This window comes from Mya arenaria, chromosome 2 (assembly GCF_026914265.1).
Source record: "Mya arenaria isolate MELC-2E11 chromosome 2, ASM2691426v1".
Lineage (NCBI taxonomy): Eukaryota > Metazoa > Mollusca > Bivalvia > Myida > Myidae > Mya > Mya arenaria.
The window spans coordinates 5,472,383-5,486,460 of record NC_069123.1 but is presented as its reverse complement, the minus strand read 5'-3'; the positions used below and the strand labels follow the sequence as shown (position 1 = coordinate 5,486,460).

General features: G+C 34.9%; 1 protein-coding gene across 1 annotated transcript in view; it reads right to left on the bottom strand.

The window, feature by feature from the left end:
* Positions 1-13,758, bottom strand: part of LOC128205574 (deleted in malignant brain tumors 1 protein-like) — a 53,062-nt gene extending 39,304 nt beyond the window's left edge. Inside the window, 15 exon segments of the mRNA XM_052907309.1 lie at positions 1,635-1,782; positions 3,020-3,192; positions 6,244-6,391; positions 6,685-6,830; positions 7,045-7,201; positions 8,348-8,431; positions 8,616-8,764; positions 9,051-9,198; positions 10,184-10,350; positions 10,532-10,679; positions 11,003-11,148; positions 11,392-11,536; positions 11,900-12,063; positions 12,415-12,571; positions 13,685-13,758. Of these exon segments, the coding sequence (XP_052763269.1) occupies positions 1,635-1,782; positions 3,020-3,192; positions 6,244-6,391; positions 6,685-6,830; positions 7,045-7,201; positions 8,348-8,431; positions 8,616-8,764; positions 9,051-9,198; positions 10,184-10,350; positions 10,532-10,679; positions 11,003-11,148; positions 11,392-11,536; positions 11,900-12,063; positions 12,415-12,571; positions 13,685-13,742 (2,138 nt within the window). The 5' untranslated portion in view covers positions 13,743-13,758.
* Between the last annotated feature and the right edge of the window lie 320 nt (positions 13,759-14,078).

Genomic DNA, 14,078 nt, shown 5'->3' with positions numbered 1-14,078 from the left:
CCACGGGTCTTGCACGCGACACGTGGTCTTGGTATGTTGAACAAATGTGGCAAGTTATTTTAAAAAGGTTCCAGCCTGGACACGAGTTATTGAGCCGGACACACGGACGGACCGACGATGCAATTTTAATATGCCCACCTTCGGGGACATAATAAAATAATAGTTGTTGGGATAAAACAATGATGATAAAGAATAATAATAAAAACAGGCAATATCGAAAATTGATATGCCACGACGGACGCACAAGGCTTCATTGTTGAAGAATCATCCATTTTAAAAAAGCGTAATAATGAATATGAATTGGCTTCAAACAAGTATGGGGTTATGATGGCACCTCATAATTTCTTCATAGTATACATTGATAGTCGCTTCATACAGTTAAATTGAGGGCGATACTCTGATGTACATATCATATATTACCACACTTTGGTGGTACACACATCATTGTTTGACATCATTGTTGATTGGGCAGTTCCGATAAATTTGACTCTCAAAAATATTCCATTCGCATTAAGACATTTGAGGGTACGCGTAAATACTTTTTGATTGGAAATCTGACTTTTGCATCGCTGCCGACCCTTAATGACTCACGACTTACATATATTTTTTCATTAAATAAAGGGCAATAAGTGTTGTGTAACTGAACCGATTTAAAAGGTTTCATTAAAAGTTTAAAAGGTTTAATTACTTTTTTACATATTACTCTCCAGATCAAATCAATTCAATTTAAGATCTTTATTCCTCTTTAAAGGAGATATGCAATATATACGTATGTACAAACTAAATATGCGTTTTTCAGAGCAATGGATTGCACGCCATGTGAATCATATCATATCAAAAACATGACTATGTCCGTATTTTTAAGGCAGAATATGATTATACAAATACATTCTCGAAGAAATAGGACAACATTCAGACTATATGTTTGTTAATGCACAACAACCACAAGAACCATATATGTACTAAGAGAATATGCCTACTCTTAATACACATTTGACATAGGTTTCATAACTTTATGTCTAAAGTAACATAGTAATGGCTCCGGACAGTTGGAGAAACATACGGACGGACATATTCACGGACGGCTAAACGCTTCATTTATATCTAAACCTTCGGTTTGGCGGGGGATATTACTTATTATATTAACCAAAGACTAAACATACATTAATAACTATTTTTCATTATTATAAGAGGCATTAACTCTTGTGTAACTGATCAAATCCAGACGCCTTTCTCGTGTCAGCGCACTATCGTTATACATACCTAACATGAGCTTCATTCATTTATGTCCACACTAATTGCTCCGGACGGAGGGGAAGATGGGCGGACGGAATGACAGGAGAGCGAACGGAGAAAATTAAATTTGTGTGCCGTAATCTTCAGCAGGGATAATAGTTAAACTAACAATCACATATTTAACACTACATGGAAATTGTTCGAAAACATATGATTCGTATAATTATAGTTTATTAGTACAGTAAGGCCCATTTCTCTGGCAACAATAGTTGTATAGGTTATGCCCAATATTTGAATGATGAAATCAGACGAGCGTGTGCGTTTACTCAACTCGAATCATGCCCAGTTTCCATTAATTACTAGGTGCATTTTAACGCAAATGAACCGGTTAATATTACCTTGAGAAGTTGAATCCAAGGAATGAACATATCCAATCAACAGTTTTCTTGCCGGAGAATGATTGAATTTTTCTCCAGATATTTTTATATTTTATTTCAACCTCGCCATCAAAATTAGTTTTTCCTCCAACGAGACGAATTTCAGAATCTGGAAATGAAAAAAAAATAATAATTATAATTGCTACACCTCATTTGCATATCTTTTAACATATAATATAAAAAAACGTAGCACCATAAGGTATCGTTGTAGGGTATCAAACTGAATCATGATTCCAATCGGGTCGCTTCCTTGTCGGAGTAAAACTAAATGAAATAAATGAGACTTAAAGTGGCTGTACTCCGTATGATGAAATAGCGAAAAAAAGAGAAAATTGTCGAAAACTGACATTTACTTGGTATCGATGTGTACAATGCATTGAAACTTACTAACTGAAGTACCACATAGTATACAATTAACTTATTTTTCGCAGTGTTTTCGTATTTCCCATTTAAAAAGTTTACTTGGTATGTCTACCAAGTAGAATTCATTCCTTATGCGTGATTGGCTAGTTGATGTTATCACGTTATATTACCAAATTAGGTATATAGCTAACAGTTAAGGGTAAGCCTTAGTAGCACAGTGGATGCAGCACAGGACTGCAATTTTGGCGACCCCGGTTCGAACCCGGTCTCCGAATTGATTTTATTTTTACAGTTTGGTGTTTTATTTTACAATTTGATATCAAAGAGTAAAACATTTTATTAAATAATTGTTCTGAGATTCGTTACAGAAAAAAAAAAACTTGTTTTTGTGCCAATCTGGTGTATAGTCCCTTTAAGACACAATGAACACAAAACTGGCTAGAGGACATGTTGTTTAGGATAATAACATGGGAAAGAAATATACAAGCGTACATGACTCAATGCTAGCTGGTGTTTATTCGATAGGTTAGACGAAATTTCTTTTCTAAATTGTCTTACTTGCGTGTCTTTGATATATCCTCGTCTTATTCTTTAAAATTGTGAGGGTGATTCAGGAAAAAATGTCATTTTTCATAGTTTGATCAATTGTTGGATTTACTTTACAGAACCGTGTTTTAGGATAGAAATTACCCCAATGTGCAATGCAGTAACGGTTTAGCTTACAAAGTATAAACATTTTTTTCTGAAAATTTCCATCTTGTATTGAACCATTTTTACAGCGTTCTTATATACAGTAAGATCAACATCTGTGAATATAAACAGATAGCATTAAGGTTCGTGATCATCAGCATACATGTATGTAAAAGTTTACAGATCTAAAGTTCTAAGAGCGTGATCAAGTTCACACGTCCTTCTGTTTTTCAAACATGTCTATGTCTAACATATCTTTATTTCTTTATGCTTAAACCTTAAACACTACATACTTAAAACCTTGCAGTTAACAGTTGCTACATCAGTGCCGTTGCATGAAGATTCTTGCCAAGGTGTTGATTTACAAGCTGACAAGTCCCACTCCTGTCCGGTGCAATAAGTGCTGTTAATAATGTTCGATAGGTTTCCTCTTCCAAACGTCGAACCAGTTAAAACAGATGCGTTCCTAAAACATGTTAAGTAATTCTTGGCATTAACTTGCTTACTCATCCATTTAACCTCTCTGCTGCTTTGTATCTAAAGGTATCCATATATGGAGGCTATTCGTTGCCAAAAGTACAGACGTGTAATTCCCACAATGTGCTTCTTAATCGTACTAAATATCTCTTACATTTGTCAATGTAGACGTGCTATTTGTTGTTTCTATTCGTCAGTTTTTCCGTATTGATTTGTCATTTGTCATTATAGTTGTCAAAATGTATATTTGTCAGATCTACCCTGTATAAACTCACTAAAACATAAATCGTATAACTTGCCTTTAATAATATGATGATGTAATTTAGAAAGCCGAATTATGCATATGTAAAACTGCAATCCTACAGTCGACACTCGCATTCGAAAAATGAACTTTTGCCATCCAACAAGTCCAGGTTTACAAAAGTGAATTGACAAGTTCAGAATTACAAGGATAGACGATTTCGCCTATACCTTATATGGTAAATGTCACCAAAAGAAACGAAGGTGAATGGGCGGAGCTAACGAATTGGATTCTCTTTCGTTTATTTCCGTCGAATGAAGCAAGGGAGATAACATATTCGCCTTCTTCCTGTAAATTCCCGGTTGTAAGTCCGAGTACTCTCTTTTTATTTCACAATAAAAACTAAAATTAACTTCATCTTTTATTTTATTTTGACGATCAATGTTCCTAAAGGGGTTATAGATCACCATATTATTTAGTCAATTGCAAGTGGGTGTATCTGAGCTGGGCTCACGGACCCAGATTTATACTGCCACTGTCAGTGTTTTTTTTTTACTTATATACCCAAGCAAGCAAAAATTGTTCATTAATTTATTTACAACTGGACCATGGGCGGGTCGTTCAGTGGGTTGGGGGGAGCTGTAGGGCCTGTGCCCCCCCCCCCCCAGTTGGCCCGCAAGTAAACTTAAAGGTTATTTTTTGGTCAATATTTCTCAGAAAAAAAGTACTTAATTACGCCATAATGCACCAATTCTGACTAAAAATATTTAAAATATTCTAGGGGGAGTACCCCTAGGGATCAAAAGTTGTGCCCCTAAGTAACGCCCCTCTAACGCAAGTCCCTGTTCAAAACCTGCTCCAGCAAACCCACGAAACTTTTGATGGACATCATAATGATATCCACCTAGTTTTGTCTGATGTTATACATTTACTATCTTAATAAGCATGTATGGTGTAAACGTGTAATTTCAATACATCATTGAAACAAAATTTCCACGTGGATGGAAGAACAGCCCTCCAACCCACTTGTGTCCCCCAGTTATGAATTACGGGATCTGCCACTGTGAACCGTAACAATTAAGTGGGGGATTTCAAGAACATGAAAAAATAGATATCGTGAGTCTTAGATTAGAAAAACAAACGCGCGATTTTTCCCCTCCAAAAGGGCTAGGGCCACTTCAACTAAATGTGAAAAAGCCCTGACTGTTGAGTGTGGGTGGGGTAAAAAAGGTAGCAGTAAGTAATAATTGTTTCTTAGCAATAAATTGACTTCATCATTAAAATACTTTATTAATTACTTATAAAATAATATTCGTTACAGTATAATGCACGAGTTATATGAAGTTGTAATCTAAGTGTATTTTATCCATACAGTTCCAGCTACCAGGTAATAAACCTCTGGGGCATCTTCGTGAATAATTTCAACTTAATGAAAAGTTAAAATTTTTCTTCGTAAATTTTAAATTATCTAATATTACTTGCAATCTTAAACATTGCAAAAAGGCAAGAAAGTGTCCTCTAATGGTAGAATTTAAAATAGTGTTTATAGTAATTTAAAGTTGCACTCTCACAGATTGACAGTTTTGACAATCTTTTTTTGTCCCAGACTCGGCTAATTTTGGCAGCAATGCTTTCTATACAAATAATAAGATTACTCACAATAAAACAGATCTAAATTATTTGGAAAACTGCCGACATTTTTCATTTTTCTTAACACGTTACTGTAGTATCACTTTTAGCCATAAAACATCAATTTGCGAACGTAAAACTGAAAAACTGTATCTGATCTTTTGTCATCAGTCTTATACCAGACATTTACGCAAAAATTGGCTCATTCCAAAACAAAAAATAAAAATAGTTGTCAACACGGTCAATCTGTGAGAGTGCAGCTTTAAAAGAAAAATAAGACAATGGGACTTTTCATTCTTGAAGTATAATTTAATGCTAATGACTAACATTTTGTTGTGTTTGAGTCAAGCATCATTTTGCATACATCTCATTTCATGTCATATGTGCGTATTTATTACTATTATATAGGCAAAAACATGTTGTAATATCATATATTATTTTATTCGACATGAAATAATTTATAATCCATCCTGTTTCCAAATCATAGTCCATAGTGTCATAATATAGATGATTCGTAATGTTCATAATAAGGTTCGCAATGTTCATGGTCCAAAGTATCCATAATTGGTTTAAATAGAACCGAGTGATAGCGGAAATTTCCGAAAGACGTAAGGAGGAGTTAAGAAATGGTTAAGGCGGAGCTATCTATAAATAAAATTAAATTCATCTCGTAAACATGTTCAACTGCGAATGAAAAGTAACAACCACACAATGTACTTTGTAGAACTACGAACTGAAATCTGTCTTCTACAAACCGCAACTTAAAAATCGGCTTGTGAATTTCACATAATTACAAGTGTTTACCATAAACGACTCTATAAACACGACTGAACCTTCTGTTGAATAGATGCAACGAGAATAAAACTGCAATCGGCACAATGAAAAATGAAAATGTACAGTGTGAAATGTAAACATACAACCGATGAGTTGGCGTTTGTAAATGTACATTGGTAAATCATCAATGTTACAAACATAAAATACACACATACACGTCTGGACTTTTGGCAACGAATAGCCTCCATATCCATATACTATATTTGTCATAGTTCTATCAAAAAAGAAATTTTGCAGTTTGCCTTTTTCCACATAAAGTAAAACAATGCTTTTGATGCTATTGTAAAGTATGTTGTTTTTGTTCGGTAATTACATGAAAATGAATTTAAAATTTACCATAAACGTATTCCGGCTTTCCTGCATACAACTTCGGCATCATCATGGTAAAAATCATCCGCACAAATAGTTCCCCATTGCCCCTGGTGACGGACTTCAACTCGTCCGGAACGTTCACTTGTCCCGTTCACCAAACGAACAGTACTGTCTGTTGAAAACCATTACACATAACGTTCATTAATTTTGGCTCGCTTTCATCATATATATTTAAAAAGTTATACCGATGCTTAAAGTCCTTTAAATTATATTAGACACAAGTTTTGAAACACATGTAAGTCTTTAGAAAGTAAAATTCAGTGGAAAATGAAAAGAATAATATACCACTTACTTTGTTCACTGAAAGTAACTTACTATTCGTAAATTATATTTAAATCAGCTGAGTGTATTGTATTGAAAATAAAAAGGTAAGAATAAGTAAAATAAAAATATTAAATGACATACTGCAGGTGATTTGAACATTTTCGCAAGACATCTCTTGTCCCCAAGTATTGGAATTGCAGTCGGAGAGGTCCTTTTCATTTCCATCACATATAAGGCCATTTATCGATGGCCTTTTCCTCGTGTAGATCGGTGGCAAAACGTATCCACTATAGAAGATATAATGCCATTAATCAAAGTGATATTTCCGTTAAAAATAAATTCATATGTGTATTGCATTAATTAAAAAATCCAGAATAATTCCTAAAATCTAGCCCCTGGATACATGTGTATTGTTTTTAACCACAAATATTAAAGAAACGTAACTTACTGCCTTACAGATAATAATATACTAAGTAAATAATAAAGACGTTTTATACGTGCCTTTGAGTAAAACCGATTTGGTTGCATATCATGTTTGCTTCAAACGTTGTAAAATAGCTATTCGTGCATATTCCAAGCCATGTGCCATTGTACAGAGCCTCGACTCGACCAGACTTGATAGAATTGCCATCGGTCAAGTGATACATTGTATTCCTCCCTAAAATTAATACGTGCAGTAATTGAAATCTTTTGAAATGCCTTTGCATTAAGATAACTGTGTATTGCTGATTACTTGAATTATCTAGTCCTTTGACAGCTTATCTAGTCTAGAATCGGCAAACATTGTCAATTTAATCTTCATGGTTTTGCATGAGCTATTTCTAAAACTGAAATACGACAATTGAAAATGAGTCTTAACGTATTTTGTTTCTGAAGATGTGCGTGTTTAGCATCATGTCAAATTTGTATTCACGAAAAGAAAATGGCATTGAAGGGCCCTTTGACCTTCTTCCATGTCACTGACATCAACATAATATTGGCAAATAAATCTGTGACGTCATATTTCTAACTTACAAAATATTCACTTTTAGATCCGTACATGCTTGTAGTGGTTCGGTTATAAAAAAATGCTCATTAGGCAATGATTGGAAACATTTCATTCATGAAATGCGTAGATGTGTTGATATCAAGTTGGAGCGAAGCATATACACACATACAATAAAATGTGTTTTAGAATTAAGATTTAGAATTGGTGTGATTTTATTTGAAATCAAATTATGCTTAACAGTTTTAATTGTGTTACTTCTATAAGATATGCAATTTGCCATTAGAACCTTTAGAATACTCATCACTGGCACTTACTTCCGTATTGGGTTTATAAAGATCATTGTATTGTTTTCTGGTAATACAAATGGGCAATTTTTAATACAATTAGGCATACCACAGTTGATTCCGACGTATTCATAGACACTATTGCAACTTCCTGTATACCACCCTCCGCTGGTTGGAATACACTCAGTGATGTCTGTTTCGTTACCATGGCAACCGAGACTACCGATGCATCTTCCAGGAGTTACAAATGAATAACGACTATAGGCTTGTCGAAACGATGGGTTTCTATATAAAAATGTATTTATTTAAAGGTACTTAAATAAGAAACAAAACATTCTTATTCAGCAATTCAATAATTGAATAGTTGGACAGTACATTATTTTCTCGAATATGAGCATTATTATGAAATGACTATTAAACAGCTTGTCATATTACAATACAAAGAAAGACAATCAAACTTGCCTAGTAGGGAATCCAAGACTTGTGCAGAGAACCATAGCATCCTCTGTACTGAAATAGGATGTTTTTATACCATGCCACTGGCCATTTAAGTATACTTCAACATAGCCAGACATGAAAGTTTGACCTCCTTTTATACGAACTGGAGATCTTGAAACTGCAAACAACAATGCAATGATAAACAAACTCTCTTGCGCTGAAAGGGATGTAGTACTTCTTTAAACAAATGTAATTTACTGTTCATCAGTTCGCTAATTGATTTGGCAGAGAACAAGTGCACCTACACAATTATACCAATAGAGAATTTCAAGCTGCATTTATATTTTTAGCCTATGACATACAGCAATTTATTCCAATGTCAGATTTGCAGGGATCGGCAATATCGCTATATTTGCAGTTTGCGATGTCCGTTTCATTTCCTACGCACTGATAACCATTTTGTTTTCGTGTTCCATTCCCATATCGGCCGTCGGTGTAAACTGAGATATTTCTGTTTAAAATAAAGAAATAGAACCAAGTTCGCTAGAAGTATACATAATGTGCGTTTCATAATACATGGAAAAGACACTGGAAACTACAATAAAACACCTAGAAGTCAAACATTGAAACGAAATCCCTGCTAAGAGGCATACACACATTTATCGTGTGTGTTGTATTTATATCTTAAATTGTATGTGTTAGAAGACTCCACGTTGGGTTAATTAAATATTTTTATTGATGGACATAATTAACAAACAATTTGTATTCATGACGCCATTCCTTCAAACTCAAGTTACCCTCTTTGAAATCCAAGAGTGTTGCAAACCACTAAAGCTGTATGATTATCGACACCGTCAGAGCACACCGTTTCCCAATTAGTCCCATTTAGAATTTCAAGGCGACCAACAAAGTCGGCAGGACCATCCTGAAGACGTAGTTCTGAGACTGAAAATAGTTTTTCGCATAAATATGGAAATATATATCAGCTTTTCTCCACCATCATTTTGCTTGGAAATGAAAGTTTGGTTAATTGGCAAATTGAAGCTTTCAAACTTATTCATAAAAGAATATATCAATTGAACTACTCGTTTCATGTTTCGATCAAGCCACCTTTTTTAATTGTTCGCAGAAAACTTCCAACACACTTCCATGGATGACTTGAAAGTTTCTAATAAATATAACACTCTTTATTATTATATAAAAAAAACCTCTTGGTTAAGTGAGCTAATTTAGAAAACATATTTAAATGATAAAATGGTTTATATGGTTCCAAGCGAAATTAAAAATTTGAATATTATTAGCAGTTATCAAATTACTATACTATATTGCTTCGCGAGAGACGCATGAAGTTGGCTACATATGTAAGTGTATATTCAATAATTTGATCTTTCTTTAACCTATAGTCAAAGGTTTCTCACATTGACGACACCTAGGCCTAACGATTTAAACTATTGAAACTGGTAAGTGAGAGCAGTCGTCAGTGTTATATGAAAACACCGTGGATATAGAGTCGAATAGAATATCCGAATGGTCCGTTAGCTTACACATCGGTGTGAATGATAGTGCGTTCGCTTCGGGTGCGAAAGGTGTGCGGTGGGACGGGTTCAAATCCCGCCGCGTTAAATCGGATGACGTTCAATATAGTACCAGTAGCTCCCTAGCCTTGCACTCGGCATTAAAAGGGCAGAACTTAGAAAATGGTGTACTCAGTATTGGTTCCACCCAGGAAAGTTGAATCCCGGTTATCGGTACTTTTCACTGAGCATGTTCAAGTACCAAGAGGTATCACACCTTAACCTCTTGTATCTCAACACCAACATCACTCTATAGTGTATTTTCAATACACAAATACTTCATGTATATGCATTTTTAAAACTAGTTCACTAGATGACCTAATTTACGTCGCCGATTTCAATGTAAAAAGACTTACAACATTCAACGGCAGCATCCTCGTTGTGATTGCAGTTCGTTTGTGACAACCAATCCTTTGATTTGCATTCAGAAATATCTTCTTCGATTCCACTGCAACGCAGCTCGTCAACGACGATATCACCTTGACCTTCGCCGTAATAGGCACCAAAGTGCGCTTTGGCTTTTCTGCATTAAAATGTCAAATATATTGTATAATATGTAGTAGAATGTTCCAATTCAACATATACTTTATTGTATCAATATAATCTAAAAATCAAATGTTAAACTACTTAAAACGGTGTCTCAATATATTAATGTCTATTGTTTAATACGTATAGTTATAGGAACAAACAATAAGAATACCGACTTCCCGCTAAATCCAAGCATGTTGCATATCACTTTGGCCTCCATGTCGTCAAAATTGTCGTCACATATCGTTCCCCATTGCCCTCTGTATTTAAGTTCTACTCTGCCAGACTGCGGACCAGTGCCATTGACAAGGCGAATAGGCGTTTCTGAAATTCAATGTTACGAATATGCGAGTATAATGATAAGTATATAAGTACTTATAATAATATACAAGCCTTTAATCAAAATTATGTCACAGTTTCTGTGTTTGTTTTGACGTCAATACCACTCACTGTATAAAGTCTATGAAAAGTATAGTAACTACGCTAGTTGGCATGTTGATATGCCATGGTATGTTCTTGTTTACAAGGAAACCTCCTATCCGAAACCAACTTTTCTTATCAAAATATATAACAAAATGGTGGGAAGTCACCTAGCACTAAAAGTACGCTAATATTTCAACGCTTATAGTTCGTAAAACTTATCTTACTGCAATTGATGCCAGCAGAGATGCTTGATGAACAGTTAGTTTCGACCATTTTACACATGCTCAAGTCTTGTTCCTCGCCTTTGCACACGTACGATGTTGTAGAAACGATGGACTGTGAGGAACTCGAAGAAAATAATTCTGCACCACTGAAGAATATCGAACGGACGTAAACATAAAATTCCTCAGGCAAACATTTATTTCAACAACTAATACCATGTATTTGTTTACCATTTATTCTAACCTAAACAAGTATAAATTTATTAATGAACATAGCATAGTGTAGTTTGTTAACATAGATAACACATATCTGACTGTAGATATTGTATCATCTATTTATGTCATGAAAATAAAGTTTTTACTTCTTAACATATATAAAATACTGCTCCCACCTGGCACTGAAGCCAAGCATTGAGCAGACCACCTCAGCCTCAGCCGTTCTGAAGGTGTCTTTACAAAGTGAGTTCCATTCTCCGTCTATTTGGACTTCTACTCGACCTTTGTGTGCATTTCCACCAAACAGGCGAGTGGGTGTTTCTACAAGGTATAATATTTCAGAATTTTTTTGGCATTTGATTTTTTTTTATCATCACAACATTTAAAATATTTTTTTGGTAAAATTCTACAAAACTCTCATAAGGCTGCTGCTTACGATCGTCTATTTTCTTACTTTTAGGCATAACTTAAATCGAATATCATTTTATTCTGATTGGTTGACCCAACGGGAAAACAACAAACTTATAAAAAGTTCTTGATTTGTATCCAATGGTAACATCGTTGTACCACTCCAATGGTGACAGCAAGACAAGATAAACGGTATTTCATTTTTATAAACGAGCTACAGGCTTATAACAAATAATTGTATATAGCAAGCCAGAAATATCCGTTCACAAATCTTACGGCAATCAACTGCTATGTCCTCGTCATGGTTGCAGTTACTTATTCCCCATTCGGCAGTTTGGCAGTCGGCAATGTCGGTTTCGTTTCCAAAGCACTTGATGTCATCAAGCCATATCGTTCCTGTCCCAGGGCCGTACTCCGATGGTGGAATAAACCTCGCATGTCTTAAACAAAAAAGTTAAATGTAACTTCAAATAGGAAAACAATCACATATTTAAGTGATGGTAAAAATCATTAAAAATGTCCTTATGGATTATACAAGAGCGTTTAAGGTATCTGTAGCAATAAGTTAACGTGGTGGAAAATGCTGTCAAGTTCCCGAATCGTTCGTACTTAAAACGTTCAGTGTACTTAGTTTAACGTTTTAAACTATTTCTCCATAAGTATTCCATTTAAATGATAGTTTTCGAAATAAGCGTAATACCTGTTCCGAAAATAAAATTTAATCCGATAGAGCACTAAACGATACTTGTCGGAAGATCGTAGATTGAGAGAATACATATTAACAACAATACCTGGCGTCAGAAAACCCCATCATTCTGCAGACGACCTTTGCGCTTGCGTCGTTAAATCCATCATCACAGACCGTTCCCCACTGGTCATTGTATTTGACCTCTAGGCGACCAGAATAAGGTGTCAGTCCGCCGAATAAACGAACATCCGTCGTAACTTCTAAAAGACGTCAGTGATTTATATATTAAAAACCGGACAATTCATTTCGGTTTTTATTTGTATGGTGTATGGGGTTTGTATGGTGTATGGTTTTTGACTAATGTGTATCTTCTTATTCATATATTCGGTGGTGTCGCGATACGAAACAAGAATGTAATCGACATAAATTCATAACGATTAAATAGGATTTTGTGATTGCATGGTTTTATAAGCTAACAAGCTGCATGAGACATAAGGTCATTGATATTGCATAAATTTATAAATCAATACAGGACTCTATCGAACTACTATACCAAAATACGAACTATTAGAATAGTAACAAGAGCTGACACAGAGACAGCTCGCTCGACTATTCCGCCACTTTTCAGTGTATGGATTGAAATGTTTTGGCGAAACATGCATGGACCACTGCTATGTGAGATTTCAATGCAATACATGCTGTGCTGAGATATTTACATAAATTGAACTGTCAAAATGCTCGATACAGTGACCTCCTCCTGTGTACAGGTTTGGGGCATGATGGTGAACAAGCGGGCGAAGTTTCAAAGCCAGACGTCAATGGACTTTGAAAATATTTGAGGTGGAACGTAAACTTTAATATAAGTGGTTACGCCGACACTCGGGTGACTAGGATAGCTCTCCTTATTCTTCGAATAGTCGAGCTAAAAATATGTAAACGCCATTATGAATACGACCGTTTGATTTTTACAGAATCATTTTATGATGCCTGTTATCGGATTGTCCTGTTGTGTCTCTAAAACAAGTATCAGTTGAGAACAATCCGTTGTTGTAAAGAATAAAGATACTTTTGATGCATAACTTTGTTTCTGATTTAAATGATTCATAGCATTCATACAAAGTATTTAACACAAAATAAAATAAGAAAGTAACTTACCTCGAATATGTTCTAGTCAAAATATTTGACACACCAATACAAACTCGATAACAAAATTTGTCAAATTCCAAAATTTAAAAAAAACACTAAATTTAGTTTTGACATCGCATTTTAAATGTCCTTTAATTTTTGGGCCTCGATAGACCCCTTAAAACATTTAATTTTAGATATTATAATCCTTGTATATGCTATTATATAGTTATTCATAATTTATATACCTCCTTTAATCACCGTCAGCCAGAACGCAAAACCAATTACCGAAGTTAGCAAACCCATATCCAGTTTGTGTCCATTGCTAGCTTCCAGACAGATGTCGCAAAAATCTGGACGACGCCCTTTTATTGTGTTTCCATTTGTCCAATCAAATCGGCGAAGAACAAACTTACTGATAGCGGCATGCGAGACAAGACAAGAGATGGGTATTGCGATATATCAGAACCATAGCCGTTTTCAAAATTCCCCTACTTCAAAATAGAGCCATTGCGTCTTTTCGTTACGTGATAACCTGACAATTTCAAAAAGAGTTTGTTTTAACAACCACTTTGTTTGGGGGTTATCTCTATTTTTATTTCGATTGAGATATGGTATCAAAACAATTCTCGAATCTTAGGT